The 18,774-nt window shown below is 52.2% G+C and overlaps 1 protein-coding gene across 12 annotated transcripts in view; it reads right to left on the bottom strand.

Moving 5' to 3' along the window:
• CUX1 (cut like homeobox 1) overlaps positions 1-18,774 on the bottom strand; it is a 360,547-nt gene that overhangs the window by 88,215 nt on the left and 253,558 nt on the right. For all 12 annotated transcript variants that reach the window (XM_044936115.2, XM_025275401.3, XM_025275402.3 and 9 more), the window contains exons 9-10: positions 15,791-15,839; positions 6,046-6,150 (exon numbers count right to left, since the gene is read on the bottom strand). In XM_044936115.2, the coding sequence (XP_044792050.1) occupies positions 6,046-6,150; positions 15,791-15,839 (154 nt within the window). The remainder of the gene's footprint in view (positions 1-6,045; positions 6,151-15,790; positions 15,840-18,774) is intronic.

The raw sequence follows: 18,774 nt of genomic DNA, 5'->3' as shown, positions 1-18,774 counted from the left end.
CAGAGACCCAGAGGGGACTGACTGCAGTCTAGAACGACACCGTTCCCGCCATCACCCCGGCCCCTGGAAATGCCCTGCTGCACGCCATGGTCTGACCTAAACCGGGGCAGGAAACTGTGGCAGCTTCAGCCCCAGTTGGCAGGGATGGCCATGCCATCCCACATGTGACGTGCCTGTCAAAGGGTTCTCACTTCTGGGGACAGCCAGTCACCAGGGAAATAATGTTACCTATCTCCCTCCCGGGAAACTAAAGCCTTTACCATGTAAGAATGTGAAGCTTTGTGGGCAGTGTCTCTGGTCTGCTGCTGCTGCTGCTGCTGCTAAGTCACTTCAGTCGTGTCTGACTCTGTGCGACCCCATAGACGGCAGCCCACCAGGCTCCCCCGTCCCTGGGATTCTCCAGGCAAGAACACTGGAGTGGGTTGCCATTTCCTTCTCCAATGCATGAAAGTGAAAAGTGAAAGTGAAAAGTGAAAGTGAGTCGCTCAGTCGGGTCGACTCTTAGCGACCCCATGGACTGCAGCCCACCAGGCTCCTCCGTCCATGGGATTGTCCAGGCAAGAGTACTGGAGTGAGGTGCCACTGCCTTCTCGGTCTCTGGTCTGCATGACGTTGTAAAGTAAGCCCTTCACTTCCCCTGACTTCTGGCAGATATGCCCGTGGCCCTGGGGCCCCAGCGAGCATTCTCCCGCCAACTTATTAAAGAGGCACATGCTGTCCAGACCAGTTCTGTTCAGACTGTGCTCCACGGACTGGTGCCAATTCATAAACCGTGGCCGGTACACAGTGAGACAAGCACAGAAATGGAGAATAAGCGTTTAGAAACTTTTACAGCAATCTGATTTTGCTGTGACATTTTTATTGTCTTTTGTAAAACAGTCTGCAACAGATTGGAAATTAGAAACAAAACAGAACAAATAAAAGCGTCCTTAACCACAGAGAATTTAGGAAGCTCTGCCCTTAGACATGGACAGGGACCAAAGTCAGGAGCCTGCAGAGAGGTCCTCCCGGCAGCGAGGACAGCAGAGGGGCCTGCGGATGGAGGGAGGGTGTGGGTGGACGGGCGAGCCCGTGGGATGAAGCGGGGATCTGTCTCCAGGCATGGACGCCACAGGTGGGACGGGGTGGGAGAGGCAGGGAGCAGGGCACGAGGAAGGGGTGACCGATGCTGAGAGGCCACCTCGAAGAGGACCGAGTCTGTTGGTACCTGAAAGTGACCACTAGGGAGGGCGGCCAGGGGGATGAGATGACAGGGACACAGGGAGGTCAGCCTCGTGGTGGGGGAGGCTGTGCCGTGGTATCTAACTGAACTTATTTACCAGGGATGAGGAATGGCAGCCATAGAGACTGTGAAAGTGGTCTTAGGGAGAGAATCTGTACGACAAACTGGAAAGTGATCTGGGGTTTTCAATGGGTGAGTGCAGGTCACCACATCAGGGATGAGGGGCTCAGAAGACATGTGTAAAAACAGCAGCTCTCAGTGTGGCCCTGGACCCAGGATGGGAGCAGGGGATGGACTGTCCTAGGGGATGGCTGGCCACTCAACTCCTGGGGCCCAGCCTGTCTTAGCCCACAAGTCGACCACGAGAATGTAGGCATGCCAGTTGATTCAGGAACAGCCAGAGAGTGCTTATTCGTAACATAGCAAACATCATTCGTGTCTCACATAAACTAAGAGAGATGAGATGAGGCAATACACCCTAAAGCAATGGGACCTTGGAATTAGGATAGAAAACACCACCCTCCTCTGCACCTGAATGTGCTCACTCCCAACTCCAGCACAAAGGCATCCTGTCATCCCATTGTGTAGACACAGCGGGAAATGGAGGGAGAGCCAAACAGGGGCCTGGGTGTGGACCAGGGGCTGCGGGTGGAGGAGAGGCCTACACCTGGGAGATGGAGGGTGGCCCGCTAGTCTGTGGGCACCAGCTCAAAGGAGATGGTGGGACAGGGTTGGGGAGGGGTAGAAAACTGCAGGAGGCTGGCATCTGGCAATTCAGTAATAATCAGTAATAACTAAGATTAATCAGTTGAGATGATTACTGAGAAACGTGGACTCAGGGGACCAGGACCACTGCCTCCCTCGTGTCTGTCTAGGCCTTGACTTAGCCACACCCAAATCCCTTTGTTGTTTAATTGGTAATCGTGTCCGACTCTTTGTGACCTTATGGACTGTAGCCCATCAGGCTCTTTGGTTCATGGGATTCTCCAGGCAAGAATATTGGAGTGGGGTGCCATTTCTTTCTCCAGGGTATCTTCCTGACCCAGGGATTGAACCCTCATCTCCTGCACTGCAGGCAGATTCTTTACCACTAAGCTGCCAGGAAACCCCAAATCCCTTGGGGGGTTTAACAAACACATGGGGTCTAGGCCCTGCCCTGGTGGCTGTGGTTCAGGGGCCTGGGGTAGGGCCCAGGGACTTCCCAGTGACATGGACAGGGTCCAGGGTCAGGACCCTGGCTCGGACAAACTGTGTAAGGACAGAAACTGACTTTCCTCAGCTTGACAACAGGCCCCTGTGAGCACCAGCATGGGGTCCCGGGAGTCTGTCTTGGGGGACTTGCCCAGGCTCCAGGCTTCATATGTAAGGGCCTGTGTCCCTCTGGGTGCTGGGACTTAGGGGTGGGGGGTGTGTTTTCAAAGGGGAGAATGAATGCAGAAGCAGAATTGGCTGAGGGAGTACCTGTTAAAGTTTGTCCCTTGGAACTGTCTGCCTGCCTGCCAACCTGCTTGTGTGGACTCTCGCAGGTCACATAAATCCTCCCACAGAGACCAGAACACCAAGACTGGACAGAAGAAGCCAGATAATGATCTCTGCTACCCTGCAGCCATCTTCAGGTGAAATATGAATAAGATACAAGAGTGTTACTCAACACGTGGGAAACCTGACTTGCGGTGATGGTGGGCCGGGACCCCAGCCTGCGAGGCAAACGCTTGGAGTCTAGGCTGACCTCTCTGGGGAGGGCCGAGGGACCGGAAGGCTCAGTTTCCCTTCCTCCTCACCAACCTGCTATTCCTGCCAATGCCAAGTGGCCAAAGTAGGCAGACTCCATCCAGTACGTTCACCTGATGGACAGGCATTTAGGTTCAAGACGGCCTGGTGTAGGGCATCAGCGCCCTGAACTAATATTTTCCTCTAAATGCTTGCCAAAGAGCCTGCATATCTCCTGTCTCCTTGAGTGTGCACGAAGCCAGGGTGGAAGGATGGAAGAAGGGGTGGACTTTGGAGCAAGACAACCTTGGGCTCAATTCCAACTTGGTCATTTTCTAGCTGTGTGACCTTGGGCAGATGACTTAACTCTTCTGAGCCTGTTTCCTCACATACCAAATGAAGGCAACAAAACTCCTCTAACGACCGCAGCGTCATGAGGTAGAAACAAGATAACCGTTAGGAGCCCCGCACGGCCCCTCATGCGGGCGAAGCAGCGCCTTCTGGATTTGGCGATTCCACTAAGACCCCAGTGGCCCGGGATCTTTGGCTTTTGCTGGATCTACAGCCTCGACTGTTTCTCTGCTGGGTTCTGCCAGCCAAGCCTAACAGACTTTGTGCCGCTGGCCCGGTTTCCTATGTTTGCTCATTCGCTCCCCGACTGGCTGGGACTGGAGCTGCCGAGCTACGTGGGAACGCACCCCCGAGGGGAGCCCTGGCAGGGTTGCTAGCGGGAGACTGAAGCAGTGCCATGTAAACACTGCACTTAGCCGATGATGAAGTGTTTAAGCACCCCGAGGATCCACAACTTACTCTACCTGCACAAACACTCATTTCCTTCCGAAATGTTTTGGTTGCTACAGTCCAGGTTGGTGCCAGAAACCCTCTCAATCACAACTTGTAGCTCAGGAGCCCCGTGTGGACACAGGATGCATGGCCTTCTCTCAAGGACCCCAAGCGACCACAGAGGCCATGAGAAGCCGTGTAGACGCCATCCTTGACAGCTTCCTCCCGCCATGGCCGTGGGGCTGGGTCCCATCCAGGTGAACTTAGACGAGGGGACGTTTTGGACAAAATTAATACTGGAGTCCATTAAGTACAAAGGCCGTGATGGTGCCTTAAATGGAAAACTTCTCTGTATCCTGAAACACGTAAGTCATGTTTTAGTTAAATGTGAACTTAAAGAGAGAAAACAAAAATCTCGTCTTACAAGGGGTCCTCACACTAAAGCTTTGCTTTGGATCTGTTCCTGGGGAATAATTTTAAAGCTCTGGTCTGGGGCGGAGGTGGCCCCCGCTCGAGCCCTGGCTTGGACACTGGGGCCGAACATTCTGGGACAAGGGGTTTACGTCCAGGGAGCTTCCACTTCCTCATCTATATAAAGAAATGCCAATGCCCTTCATGGGCCGGGTGGCAGAGACGCTGTCAGAGTGATGTGTCACCGTTTACAGCAGGACGTCCCCCACCGGATCGTCCTCTCTCTGGAGAGGGCCTCGCTCGTCCCTCCTGGCTCTCCCAGCATCCACTGCGGGTCCCGGCTCACAGCAAGGGCTCTCCAACTGTCTGTTAAGTAAAAGGACAGGGGCTTCCCTGGTGGTCCAGGGGCTAAGACTTTGCCTCCCAGTGCAGAGGGTGTGGGTTCAATCCCTGGTGGGGGACCTAAGATCCCACATGCCTTGTGGCCAAAAAACCAGAACATAAAAACAACAGAAGCAATGTTGTAACAAAGTCAATGAAAACTTTAAAACTAGTCTAAGTCAGAAAAAAAAAAAAACCACTTAAGAAAAACTAAATAAATAAAAGGACTCCGACAAGTGTGATTCACCCATTACAGGCCGTCAAAGCTGAGCGGTCCTCAGGATCACTTCCCCCTTGCTCCACATGCCAGGAAACTCAGGCCTGGTAAGTGTTACCACCTGAGTTCACATCACTGGACGTGAAATAGTGATGGAACTGGCTTGGAAACCGGGGCTCCTGGAGCAGAGCACTGATGCTGACCACAGAAGACTCACCACTAAGGTTGTCTGTCAGATGACGGATTATGTGGCGGGACTGGCCTCACTCAGAGTAATTTCCAGAATCCGTGTGAAAACCCATTTTACGGATGGTACCAGTGAGACTCAGGGAGGTTAAGCCATTTGCCCCAAGTCACACAGCAGATAAATGGCAGAGCTGGGGTTGGAACCCAGGGGTTTGGCTCCAGGGTCCGTGGTCGCCCCACGGCCCTGAAGAGTCTGGAATCTCACACTTCAAAGTTGCCCTGATTGAGCTGGGAAAGTTCCAGCTAAAAGCAGTTTCCATTAATCTTAGGAAAATCAAGAGGCAGAGGACTGATAGGTGTGTGCCTGGCTCCTTGGGATCGCTCACACATTGGGTGAGGTCCGGACTATCACACAAACTCAGAGTGGATTGCTGTGTGATCACCTCCACTGTTCCCCACCCCGATCCCCATGCTGCTGCTGCTGCTGCTGCTAAGTCACTTCAGTCGTGTCTGACTCTGTGCGACCCCACAGATGGCAGCCCACCAGGCTCCCCCGTCCTTGGGATTCTCCAGGCAAGAACACTGGAGTGGGTTGCCATTTCCTTCTGCAATGCATGAACGTGAAAAGTGAAAGTGGAGTTGCTCAGTCGTGTCCGACTCTTAGCGACCCCATGGACTGCAGCCCACCAGGCTCCTCCATCCATGGGATTTTCCAGGCAAGAGTACTGGGGTGGGGTGCCATTGCCTTCTCCGCCCACACCCATCATGAAGCGTTTTTCAGTCTGGAAACACATGTCCAGAAGAAGACCAAATGTCCAAGCTTCCTGTGCAGTGTTACAGTGTTGTTAAGCCTTCAGCTTGGGAGCGGCTCCCCCCACAACCAGCAACCAGTGTAACCAGGAAGATGCTCTCTGCGGGCTCTGCACCGGGTGGCGTCACCCTGAGCACGAGCACCGACGCACCACCAGTAACGCTCCTTCTCTGACTCAGTTTCCACCCCCAGGCTGTCACAAGCATACTGCACCGAGACCGCGGGACCATTTCAAATATTATCCCCGCCAAAGGGATGCTCTAAAGCCAAAGGAGAAAGTGGCTGTAACACAGAGGTGAGTCCCTGCGGGGCTGGGCTACCCACCACGTCCGGTGCCTTCTGGATCTGGGAGGCCAGCTGGAGAGAGTGGTTGGCCGACGACAGCTGCTCCCTCAAGGTCTCCGCCTCTCTTTGAGCCACCTCTGCCCTCTGAAGGAAATGAAAAGGGTGGAAAGAGAAAGTACATTCGGTTTAACAACTGACAATTATTACAAGAACATTCATCAATTCATGCCTGACTGACTATAATTGATTTTCCTAAACACTCAACCTAATAAATGCTAGAAAAAAAAAAAAAAAAACACAGAGAATGTGATGGATTTTTATTTTAAACAGTACAAGGAAGAAATAATTGAGCGATTATGACAGTAATTTAACGCTAGGAGCAAGGAATCCCCTGCTGATACTAGTGCTCCGGCCCACTGAATTTCCCAGACTGAATAAATACAAGTGGAAATGGACTCTTTTGATTCAATTTCTTTCTATTCTCATAGACCAAGAAGATTTTATTGCAGGATTACTCCTGGGAGTAATTCTCACGGGTAAACAGTGAATTAAAGACACTCTGGCCATTCTCCTCCTGAAAACACGCACAATGTTGTGGTTGTTTTCCTCTAGCAAGTATTTCCATAAACGGACGGGGTGTAAATGCCACTTCTTTTGTGAGGACCAGGCTTATTTCAACGTATTTAACCCTTCACCCAACTAAGCTTTCTAATGCCGAGGCTGGTCATTTCCAGCCAGCCAGGCCAACGAGGCATTGCTTGGGGGGTGAGGATGAACAGAGGCGCCTGCGGGGAGGAGGCTGCAGGAGAAACAAGTGGACGCTTCTGTCATTTGCTGTAATTCTTGGACAAGGACACCAGTGCCCTGGACAGCTAACCATGATGTCCCACTGGCTGGCGAGAACAGTCACTCCCATGCTTGTCAGCTAAGAGGGCACCGTGGTGCAGTGGGCAGGAGCTGGGCCTTTGGGATCAAGGGATGAGGACAGGTTACATAGTTTAGCTCACCAAGCCTCCACCTTCCCATCTGTAAAATGGGAACACTCTCTCCCTCCCAGGGACTTGTCAAGGATTAACGCCTGGAAGTACACTTGTCCAGAGTGCTTTGTTGATGGGCTTATCCTGATTTGACAGTTATGACTGAGACAAGACACAAAGACAGGTGGGAAGCAGTCGCTAATTGATGCCGGGCACATGGTCTGAGGTGTGATCGCTGCTTCTTTCTACCAGTTGTACATTCTGCTCATAGACAAGATGAACGAGAAGAGCCTGGCTGAGTAAGGCTATTTTGTGTGTTTTATTTCGTGGTGTGACAGTGTACCTACTAATTGCTAAGAAAGAATTTTTGAAAAGAGAAGTACAAAGTTATCCTGCCCAGTACTCGCCGATCTGTCTAGATGTATGAGGATGGGGTTTGGCAGCCTCGAGTGGTCCTGCGAGGGCAGTGTGGCTTGGTCTGCTCGGCATCCAGACAAATTAGGGTATTTCTAACAGCGGCTACTCCCACCCAGGGTGGTGCTGGAGGCTGCCTGCCATGCTGCTCCAGGAGCTCTTGGAATTGCACTCCATCTAATTCCCACGGCGCCTGGCCAGGCCTGTCTGTGCTTGAGCAGCCGCCTCCCACCCTTTGCTGCAAAATGTCTTGAGGCGCCTGTGTCAGGAAAGGCAGCAACGTGACCGGTGTGGCCAAGATGCTGGTGGTGGGGGTGGGGGAGCGGGGCTCATGGGTGACGAAAACTGCAGGAAAGTCTCCCCTCTGGTGAAAAAGATCCCCCCTGAGCTTGTTTCCAGATGGGCCATGCCATGTGTTTTCTAACACTCAAGTCAAGTTCCTGAGAAGGTTCTGGAGGAGGAAATGGCACCCACTCCAGCCTTCTTGCCTGGAGAATTCCATGGACAGAGGAGCCTGGCGGGCTACAGTCCATGGGGTTGCAAAGAGTCGGACACGACTGAACCCGCGCTCACACTGAAAAGTTTACTCTTGTCTGTCTCATCAGTTACACTTTTGGGCATAAAATCTCCATGGCTCTGCGGCTAATCCTGCACAAAGCAGAACAACTGGAAATCAAAACAGGCCCCAGAGCCGGTGGAGGAGAGAGTGGAGGCCAGGAACTGCTGCGGTGAGTGAACCTCTGTAGCTGTAGATGTAGCCCCACCGTTAGCAGCTGAGGTAGCAGGAAGGGGTGCTGTGCTGGGTTGGCTCCTTGACATCACAAAGCTTCATCCGGTTGAACTGTGGTCGTGGGGTTGCCCGTTCACCCCACGACCACAGTTCAACCGGATGAAGCTTTGTTTCTCGAACCGGAACCAACAACGAGAGGAGGCGGGCTCTGGGGCTGGTTTCTAATCTGCACGTGAGACACGGGGCCGTGGGTGTGGGAGACAGGCAGCTCCTTGTCCCCACTGACAGCGGCCTCCTCGTCCTCCCTGCAGAGGCAGGGCCAGGGATGAGGCTGGGCTCCTGAGCTGGCGGCACTGTGAATGTGATTCAACGGCCCCCCACGGTGAGGACAGAGCCTGGCCAAGCCTGGGCTGCCCTCCTGAGAGATCTGCTGGCTGTTTCTTACTCTCTGTCCTTTTCTGAGAAGTGAGGGCAAATGCTGGAAGCACAGGGAAAGTAAACGGGGGTGGGCAGGGGGCGGGGATCATGTGAATGAAGGAGGGTTTTGCTGTGCATTGTGGTAGTAACCCTGTCCATAGAGATAGACAGGGCTGCCCTGAAGGATGACTGGGGACCAGGGGGATAACGCAAGCCAGGTGCCTAACGGTGCCCACCACGGGGTGAGAGGTGTCCAGTGAGGAAGGCTGAGTACTATTATTTTGGCCTCCTGGCATGGGCTGCCTCAGGTGGCATTTATTCTTTCCTTACCTTTAAAATGAGGACAGTTTTTTAAAATTTAAAATCTTAAAAAGTTTCAGGGGAAAATTACTAGAGACCGAAGCTCGTCTTCAGGTGAAACTCGAGCTCTCTTCCGCCGTCTGTGACCAGGAAGCCAGAACACTTCATTTGCTGTGGGCACTTTGTTTCAAGAGTTCTGTTAGTCGAGCCAGCACAGGGCAGTGAGGATTCCGCGCACATGACACCGGCTCGGCCGCTGCAGCCTGAGGCGCGGGCGGCGGCCCCGGTCTTGGCCCAGCGTGGAACATGAGCCCCGGGCCCAGGGCAACGTGGCTGTGCTCCCGAGTTCTCTCAAGGGGTATGTTTCCTTCTCCCTCAGAAACAAGGCTGGAACATGAGGGAATCCTCCCCGCCTCCCCTGTTGGGCAGGCTTTCCCGTTTACCCATTTAAGGTGTGACCTTGAGGTCCCTGGTTTTATATGGTTGATGGTGGTGCTGGAGGTGGTGTGTCTCTGATCTAGCCTCCTGCTCAACCTGGCCCCAGGCTTAGGGACACCAGAGCTGAGCAAATCCCTCCAGGGATGCGGCAGCCATGGGAATGGCTGGGAACGTGGCCTGAGGGAAGGCTGTCCTCCCGCAGGACCTTCCGAAGGCTGCTGGAGTAAACTCCCACACATTGAGTTTATTACGTCCCACAGGTTGATCACGTCACAGTTCTGAGGTCAGGCATCTGCTATGGGGCTCACTGGGGTAAGCTCAAGGTGCTGGCAGGGCTGGGTTCTTCCTGAACCTCCGGGGAGGATCTGTGTTCTGGCTGTTTCCAGCTCGTAGAGGATGCCCACATTCCTAGGCTTGTGGCCCCTTCCTCACTGTGGCCTTCAGCACCCGCAGTGGCCAATCGAATTCTCTCATCCCCTTACTCTGACCCCTCTGCCTCCCTCTCTGCCTCTGAAAACCCTGGGGACTACAGAGGGCCCACCTGTATAATCCCAGGGACTCTCACACCTCAAGGTCAGCAGATTAACAGGCTTGACTCTGCTCTGCAAGTAAATGAACATACTCACAGGTTGTGGAGGTTGGGATTTGGACATCTTCGGGGGATGGTCTCCTGGCCACCATATTCCTCGAGTACAAATAACACATTTGGACCGTTTCTGGGAGAAGGCAAGGTCTCCTCGGGGATGACCCCTCGACCTGCTTCCCTCCAGGGCCTGGACTCTCGAGGAAGAGAAAGGGGAGCAAGACTACAAAGACCAGTGATTGACTTTCCAAGGGAACAGATGCCATCGCTCTGGAAAGCACACAGCTAATTTCAGGTCACCCTTCCACAGCAGCACCACCCAGTGCTGTGGGGTACAGCTAGGGCCAGAGGCGGCCCTGCTTCAGTGACGCTGTTGGAGGAAGGTCAGAAAAGTCCACAGAGAGATTAATTGCCATGTGTCCCAAGCTGGCCCCGTTCAGTGGCTAGAGTCCCGTTCAGGCTCCCTGCCTGTGTTTCTGGGGGATTCGATGGATATTGATTTGAATTTCTCCTCTCAAGGGTCAGCCAGGCTGAAAGCTGGACCTCCTCCAACACCACTCCACTCCCATAAACTTAGACTGTCACAGTCCACTGACTGCTGAGTCATGATTTCAGAAAAGCCAGAAGAGCAAATTTCCCTACCTCCTCCTGCCCCCAAAGCTCTGAACTTTCTGTTGTTGTTTTTAGTCTGTAAGTCATGTCTGACTCTTTGTGACCCCTTGGACTGTAGCCTGCCAGGCTCCTCTGTCCATGGAACTTCCCAGGCAAGAATACTGGGGTGGGTTGCCATTTCCTTCTCTGGGGGATCTTCCCAACCCAGGGATCTGCACTCCTGCATCTCCTGCACTGCAGGTGGATTCTTTATTGCTGAGCCACCTGGGAAGCCCCTCTGAACCTTAATAGTCACCAGTAAAGATGGTATTAATACAAACATCTCAAAGTTGAACAAATAGGTGTAAATAAACCCAGCTCCTAATCGCCTGGTGCTGATTCTCTTCCACTTTTCCTCACTAGAAACAGAAGTACTTTAGCTATAAAATAGAGCTTCAGCTCTCAGTAGAACGTTTTGACTATAAACCCAGTGCAAAAATAATGTTATATGCCAATGAACTAGTAAATTGCTCCTCCTGGGGCTCTCCCCTGATAGGAAAGCCACGGAACCAGATGTCTGGCTGTGCCCGCCCTGGTGCAGCTCCCAGTGCCCCTCCTCCCGCCCGCTTCCGCCTCTGCCTTGTCACTGGGGGGCCGAGCCGCCCGCACATCCCTGCCCTGATCCATCTCAGCAGCTGCTCACTGCTCTCCTGGCTTCCAGTCCTTTCACTCCTCTCCGCTTTCTGATGCGTATCACAGCAATCCCTCTAGAACTCAAATCCGGCGTCTCACTCCTGCCTGTGCCACTCCACTGTTCTCAGGACACCCTAAACCCGGCTGGACCCCCTCCTCTGGGCCCATGTCCCCAGAGTGGCTTTTTGGAACAGCCTGGAACCCTTGAGTGCTTCCTCGCCTTCCTGGGTGCCCTCCTCCCTGTCTACCCGGGAAGTTTTTCTCCTCATTGAGTCACCCTTGTCAACCCGCTGAGTCATCGAGTCCAAGCACTTTCTGTTTGCTCTGTGTCTGGATCCTCCACCTCACACACTCAGCGAGGTCTGGCCCATATCTGCTCACATAGCTCTGTTGACGGGGAGCTCACTCCTTTCGAAGGCAGCTCCAGGCGCCTCTGGCGACTCACTGCTGAGAACAAGCTTCTCTGCATGGGATGAGGGGAGCTCCCTCCCATTAGCCTCTGCCCTCAGCCATGACAAAGCCCAACCCCTTCCGCAGCCAGTCCTGGAGAGCTGCAAGGCCAGAATCCACAACCACCACCCTAGGCCTTCCCCTTTCTAATCTCTTAACATCCCAAGTTCCCCATGTATCAAGTCCCTCTGTTTTCTTTCTCTGTTCCCCAAAGAATAAAGATGTCCCCAAACCTCCTGGTTTCCCTCCTGTGCAGGTCCCTTCCCCATCCTGGCCATGGAGTGGACCCTGAAAGCACTCCCTGAATGCCTGCATTCCTCCCAGGTTTCTAGGACAAATGACAATTCCCTGAGCAAGGACTAATTGCTACAGATGGGTGCTGAATCATCACCTCCTTCATTCCAGAGACTATTTCTATTAATGCAGCCTGAGGTTGCATTAATCTCCTTTGGCAGCCACATTCGGCTATGAACTCGCCCTGAGTGGCTGGTTAGGTTCTCCTATACCTCCGCATACCCTCACCGTGCTGGTACTTCCCTAGGGTGGGACTTTGGAATTCTCCCTGTGAACCTGGCTATGTTAGCAACTACAGAGCATGAATTAAGGCACTCACTTCCAGGCATGTGTGCATGCATGCTGCACATGTCCATTTCTTTGTGACCCCATGGACTGTAACCTGCCAGGCTCCTCTGTCCATGACATTTCACAGGCAAGAATACTGGATGGAATGGGTTGACATCCCCCCATGCAGGGTATCTTCCTGACTTCAGGGATAGAACCCACGCCTCCTGCACTGGCAAGCAGATTCTTTTGCCACTGAGCCATGCAGGAAGCCCCCCACTTCCGGGCATTTTGCCTCTAATTCTACAAATAATCCTGCAAAGGAAGTGCAGGCAGACCTCCTTTTATCATGCTTCTCTTTATTGTGCTTTCCAAACACTGCTTTTTACAAATTGAAGGTTGGTGGCAACCCTGTGTTGGAGCAAGTCCACTGGCAGTGTTTTTCCAATAGCTTTCTTTTAAAATTAAGGTATGAAAAAAAAAATAAAATAAAATTAAGGTATGTATGTTCATTGTTTGTTCAGATATACTGCTATTGCACACTTAACAGACTTGCAGTGTAGCATAAACATAATGTTTACATGTACTGGGAAGCTGAAACATTTGAGTGACTTGCACTGTGATACCCGCTCTGCTGTGGCGGCCTTGAACCCGAAATCTCTCTGAGGACTGCCTGCACTCGCTATCGTTCCCTCCCTTCCTCCTCTCTCGAACATTAACAAGTTTCTTTTTTAAATTAAAAAAATTAAATTATGGTAAAATACAACCACATATAATACACCACCTTAATCATTTTTAAGTATGGATTTTATAGTAGTGTTAAGCATGTTTGCACTGTTGGGCAACCATCTCTAAAACTTTTTATCTTGCAGAACTGAAAGCCTGACCCTATTAAACACTATAATTCCCCATTCCCCCAGCCCCTGATACCCACCCTTCTACTGTCTCTATGAATTTGATGACTGTAGGGACCTCATATCAGAGAAGACAACGGCACCCCACTCCAGTACTCTGGAAAATCGCATGGACGGAGGAGCCTGGTGGGCTGCAGTCCATGGGATCGCTAAGAGTTGGACACGACTGAGCGACTTCACTTTCACTTTTCATTTTCATGCATTGGAGAAGGAAATGGCAACCCACTCCAGTGTTCTTGCCTGGAGACTCCCAGGGACGGGGAAGCCCGGTGGGCTGCCGTCTATGGGGTCGCACAGAGTCGGACACGACTGAAGTGACTTAGCAGCAGAAGCAGCAGGGACCTCATATAGGAGGAATCACATAGTATTTGTTTTCTTTTTTTGTGTGACTGGATTAATTTTCCTTGGCATAAGGTCTGCAAAGTTCATCTTTTTCTTTTCTTTTTTAAAGAAATATAATCAGCGAAGAGACTTATCCAAGGCCACACAGCCAGGAAGTACCAAGTGGGGACCTGAGCAAACTGCCGCCTTGGAAGCGGCACCTTCTGCAGGGTCCTGCCTGGCGTCTCCAAGGACCCATAGCCACCCAGGGCCTTCGGCATTTTGAGAAAAGCGTCACCTCTGCCAAATATGCTTAGTACCTGCAGACTAATTGGAACCTGAGCACTTGACATGCACAGAATCGGAGCTTAACAAACAGAGCTTACCCCAGAGTGCCTTCAGAAGGGGTGGTTGGCCCAGGATTGGCCAGGGGGAGAGAGTGGATGGGTGGAAATTTGAGAAATGCGAATGACAGTCCTGTGACAGGGAAGCTTAACAAATATGGTCTCTGGAAAGTTGAGCGGTGCTACTTGAATAAGAACAAAGGGGCCAAAGTAAATTAGTTTATAGTAAATTAAGGTAAATAAATGCTTAGGCACCTTTGTGAACTGGAGCAGAAGTAGTGCTTTAGGGCAGGGAGCGGAATGGGTGTTTTTGGGAATTTGAAAGAAAGGCAAAATGAGCCCTTGGACTCCAGCCCTGTTTCTGAGTGTGGTGAAGAGCGTAGGTTCCAGGCCTGACTCTGCAACTGACCGGCTGCTGACCTCAGTTTGCTTATTTGTAAAATGGGAGTCATAACTACACTGATCTTGGTGGAAACCGGTGAGGTTTAAGGGGCTCGGTTCATGTGAAGTGCTCGGAACAGAGCCAGGCACAAGAAAAGTTACTCAAGAATGGTCAGCTCTTCTTGTGACCACAAAGTTGCCTTACAATCATGCTACTGGGACTTCCCTGACAGTCTAGTGCTTAAAACCCTGCACTTCTAATGCAGGGAACATGAGTTCGATCCCTGGTCAGGGAACTAAGATCTCACATGATGTGTGGTATGGCCAGTAAGTAAATACATTTAATTGAATTACTTTAAAGATGCTACCTGGGGTGATGCAGTCCAGGAGTCTCTACTGAGCACCCCACATGGATCAGGCCTAGGACCCTCAGAAAGGAGAAAGGAACCCAGACGACCTATGACCGTTCTCCTGCATAAACTGACTTTCACATTTCAGTCAGAGTTCAGAGTATTTTCATGAGCTAAAGATCAAACAGGGATGCCCTTTCCTGAATGTCTGCCAAGGGGTTAGGAATGCCAGCCAGGAGGCAGTCACGCTGTGGGACCCTCAAAAGGCAGAGAGCTGAGACTGCAGATTCGAGAAGGATTTTCATCCTCTTGGGGCTACCCTAAGCTTCCCTGTGTGTGGGGCGGCCCGGCTGTAGAACTAAGTGGGGAGAAGCCACTACCTCCCGCGTGTGGCCTTCTGGGGCTGAGAAACCTAACCCAGCTCTGGCTGCTTCTCTCCACTAAAAAATAGACTAGAATAAAATAAAATAGAAGGGGGAGACCCCTTCCTTTTCAAAGCAGTAGCACCATTTGCTGAAGCAAAATGTTTTCCTCTTCTGCAGAGTTCTTGAGGAGGGGCTGGGCTCGGCAGGGTGGCAGCTCCGTATTTACAGCCACGGGATGCGTGCGTGCGTGCCAAGTCTCTTCAGTTGTGTCTGAGTCTTTGTGACGCCATGGACTGTAGCCCATCAGGCTCCTCTGCCCACTGGATTCTCCAGGCAAGAACATTGGAGTGGGTTGCCATGTCCTCCTTCAGAGGATCTTCCCGACCCAGGGACTGAACCTGTGTCTCTTATGTCTCCTGCATTGGCAGGCGGGTTCTTTACTATTAACACCACCTGGGGAGCCCCGTTTAGAGGATACTGTGTGCCTATTCTGCATGGGACACAGTGCTGGGGGTACTTTCCACAAAGCAATGTGACGACTAAGAATCAGATGAGAGGGCCCCTTGGCTGGAAGCCTTCTCCAGAGCAAGTGGCTCAACCCATTAGAAGGTGGAGGCACAGACTTTGCTGCAGGGTTAACATGTTGGTATAAACTCTGCTGCATAACAGCTGTCACGGGAACGGTGTAGAGACTTAAGAGATGGATGAAGGAAAAGAAAAAGCATCAGCACGGGATGCCTGGGATGCAGGGACCATATCAGAGACTTTCCCAAGGAAATCACACCTGGGACTGCTTATGTATAGCTCGTGGCATCAGAAAAAGCATCAACTTTGATAGGTGTATGTGAAAAACACAAGACTAACTGGCTTCCTGACTTAGAGAGAAGCCTCTTCCGTGAGGACAGAAAGGGCTATGCTCTTGTGATTTTATGTCTGAAGCCATCAAACATCCTACCTGGTTTGCTCTTTCAAGGTCCGTCATGATCATTTCAATTTCGTCGGCCCTGGGGAGGTGAGAGGGAGAGAGCAGGTTAGTCGATGGGCGAGGCAGGCTCAGGGGCCACCACTGTTCCCAACTTGGCAGCATGGCCCATGGGCACACAGGCCAGGCCAGTGCTGGGGCAGGGGGCCTGCAGACCTGCGAGGGGACACGGATGCCTGCTGGGAGGAGGTGGGCTTACGTCGAGGGAAAGAGCCGGTGTGCTCTTGAGGGGCACCCAGTCTCCTTGGGGAGACAGTGCCTCCTGCCAAGAGAGCCCTGAACAGAGCTCTGAACAGAGAGCTCTGGAAAAACAGAGGAGTCAGAGATGGATTCTCCTTGGGGGAGGGAATCAGGAAGGTTTCAGAGGAGGTGATGTGTGAACTGGGTTTTGAAGGGTGAGTAGACGTTTGCCAGGACTGAGGGAACCATGGACAGGTAGGGGAGGTGGGGAGAGGCTGGGGATACAGGATGGGAGGCTCTGCTGTCTGCACCACGAAGCAGCTGAGTCACTGTCACACCCCACCCCCAAGCCTGCTCACATGCAGGGAGTTACCAGGTGCTTTTTTTTTTCCTCCTGTTCTGAAAGTCCTTTCCTGAGTAATTTGAAGGCATATATATGCTGCTAACATACAACATCATGAGAGAGAGGAACCATGCTCAGAGTTCTACTGAGAAGGACAATTCCAAAAGTCTGTGGCAGGTTTGAACAGAACTCCCAGGGTAGTCGCTGCCCCAGACAGGTCCCAACGGTGGCCCCAGCGAGGAGGTCAAGGTCAAGACTGCTACCTGTGAGAGGTTCAGTACCCCCTGTGAAAGAGGGGATGGAACATTACAGCACAGACCTCCTCCGGCTGGGGCTGCCTCATTCTATGCCCTGTGCGGACCTGAGCTGGCTCTGTCACCTGCAGGACTCAGGCCCACCCCTCCCCGCTGGACGGCTTGCCTGCTGGACTCCCTTGGCTGTCCTTCTGCATCGAGGCCCTTGGCCCCCATCCACAGACCTCTGCTCCAACCTGTCTCACCACATATGGACCCCTATGTAGCCTGGACCTATACTGCCTGTCCCGTCACCCTCCACCTCTGGGAACCTCGTCTCCTACTTCCACCCCTCCCCCAACCCTGCCAGTGGCTCCATCTCAGGAGGCAGCACAGTCTCCCCACCAGTGTATGTCTCCTCCACCCTCATCCCTGCTGGCATAGGGCTTGGTGTTAAGCTTTTGGTCAGGGTCCTGAATGCAGCTGGTCCCTCCAGTGATGGGCTGGTCGGCCAGTCTACCCACTGGGGCAGGTCGGGGCGCCCAGACAGGCTGACTCCAGGGTTCTTCTGTTCCCCAAACCTGCTTCTCTGGTCCTAACCACCCACCCTCATTCTCTGGTCCTAACCACCTACCCTTAATACAGAGAATGGGATGAGCTACTCAGGGCCTGGCCGGTCTGTTTTAGCTATTTGCTGCATCGTGTGTTCCCTCCTGAGGCCCTGAGGCTTTCCCAGCCTTTAGGCGTGCCCTGCGATTCCAGGCAATCTCATCAACTCTCGGCAGCCTGAACAAGGTAACAGACGCCTGGTGATCAGGTTCACAGATCGTGGTATCTGTTTGAAACAGTATCCTGCTTACAGACTCATCAGAGAAAAGTCCGAAACACCTCATCAAATGGCCTGGTTAAATGAAGCTATTTTTAGGACAACTTGGTGAAGGAGGCAGTGTCTCTAAGACAAACACTCAAACTGGGCCCCCACAGGGAAATGCTGGGGGCTGGGGGTAGGCTTGGGGTGGCTTCAATTGTGAAACATCTCCTTGCACCATTTCAAAAGGAAACCTTCAGGGTATCAGAGAGAAACTGCCGTGACTCCGGAGGGTAAAACCATCATGGAAAGTGTTAAGATCTGCTAGTGACAGAAAAGGGGACTTGACGGTCAGAACCGAAAACTGTCTAGACAACCTGCTGATGGAGCACAAACTTCATTGTGTATGCGAGACAATAAAAAGTTAACAACCTTCTCCTAAGGCAAATCACTACTTTTAAATGCAGCTTTGAACTTAAATCAGTTATTCACCAAGTCAAGATCCATGCGGCCACCCACCCAGCCGGCCAGCTGCTGGTATCATTTGGACACTCACTCACTTGGTCCATGAATGTTTCGAGACACCTACAAGCTCCCTGGCCACAGGACAGGTGCAGGCAGATGTGGGTCCTGTAAAGTCTGCCGGGGCTGCGTTTATAAGAGGCAGACAGAAACGCTTGGCTACTGAGCACCTGAAATAAGACCTCCAGGGGCCCTGTCTCCCTTCTCTCTGGAGCATGTTGGGGAGCTGGTGGCTGCAGGACCCAGCAGGTGCATGGGGAACGGCCGGGGCTGGGAGAGCAGAGATCCTGAGCACCGGCCTCAGGGAGGGTTTCCTGAATTTCTCCTGTTGTATCTTCCACGAGCCCCTTCCTCTTTAATTCTGTCTAAGTTATCTCCGTTATTTAGATAGTCTTCTGCTCAGTGTGGCTCTCCCATTATCCGGCTACTGTCGGCACACATACTTCCACCCTTCACGTTGTCCAAACTTTCCCTCCATTTGCTGTGTCCTGATCCTCTCCTGCCCCTCTGGACAGCTCTTCAGCTTGATCCCCTGTATTTGTGCTCAGCCTGGGATCCATCTCTTCTCTGCTTCCTTGGTTTAGTTTTTCTGTCTCTCATACCTGTCATTCCCACTCCCTTCATTATTAAATTATTCCTTGGTTTTGCTTTATGTTTCCTTGAGTGTATTTTTTGCACTTATTTCATATGACAGGCCCATCTGACTGCCTTCCAGAGAGGGGTGTTCTCCTCTGGGGCCTTGTTTTTCCTGGGGTTACCAGCTACTCTTCCTGGCAGTGTACACAGGGAGGTGGGGAGCATAGAGAGGCAGACCTGCTGTGTATTTCTCAGGATGAATCAAAAAAAGACACACAGCACTGTTCAATGCATT

The sequence above is a fragment of the Bubalus bubalis genome, chromosome 24 (assembly GCF_019923935.1).
Source record: "Bubalus bubalis isolate 160015118507 breed Murrah chromosome 24, NDDB_SH_1, whole genome shotgun sequence".
NCBI lineage: Eukaryota > Metazoa > Chordata > Mammalia > Artiodactyla > Bovidae > Bubalus > Bubalus bubalis.
The sequence above is the reverse complement of the archived record's forward strand: the minus strand, read 5'-3'. Positions and strand labels throughout refer to the sequence as shown.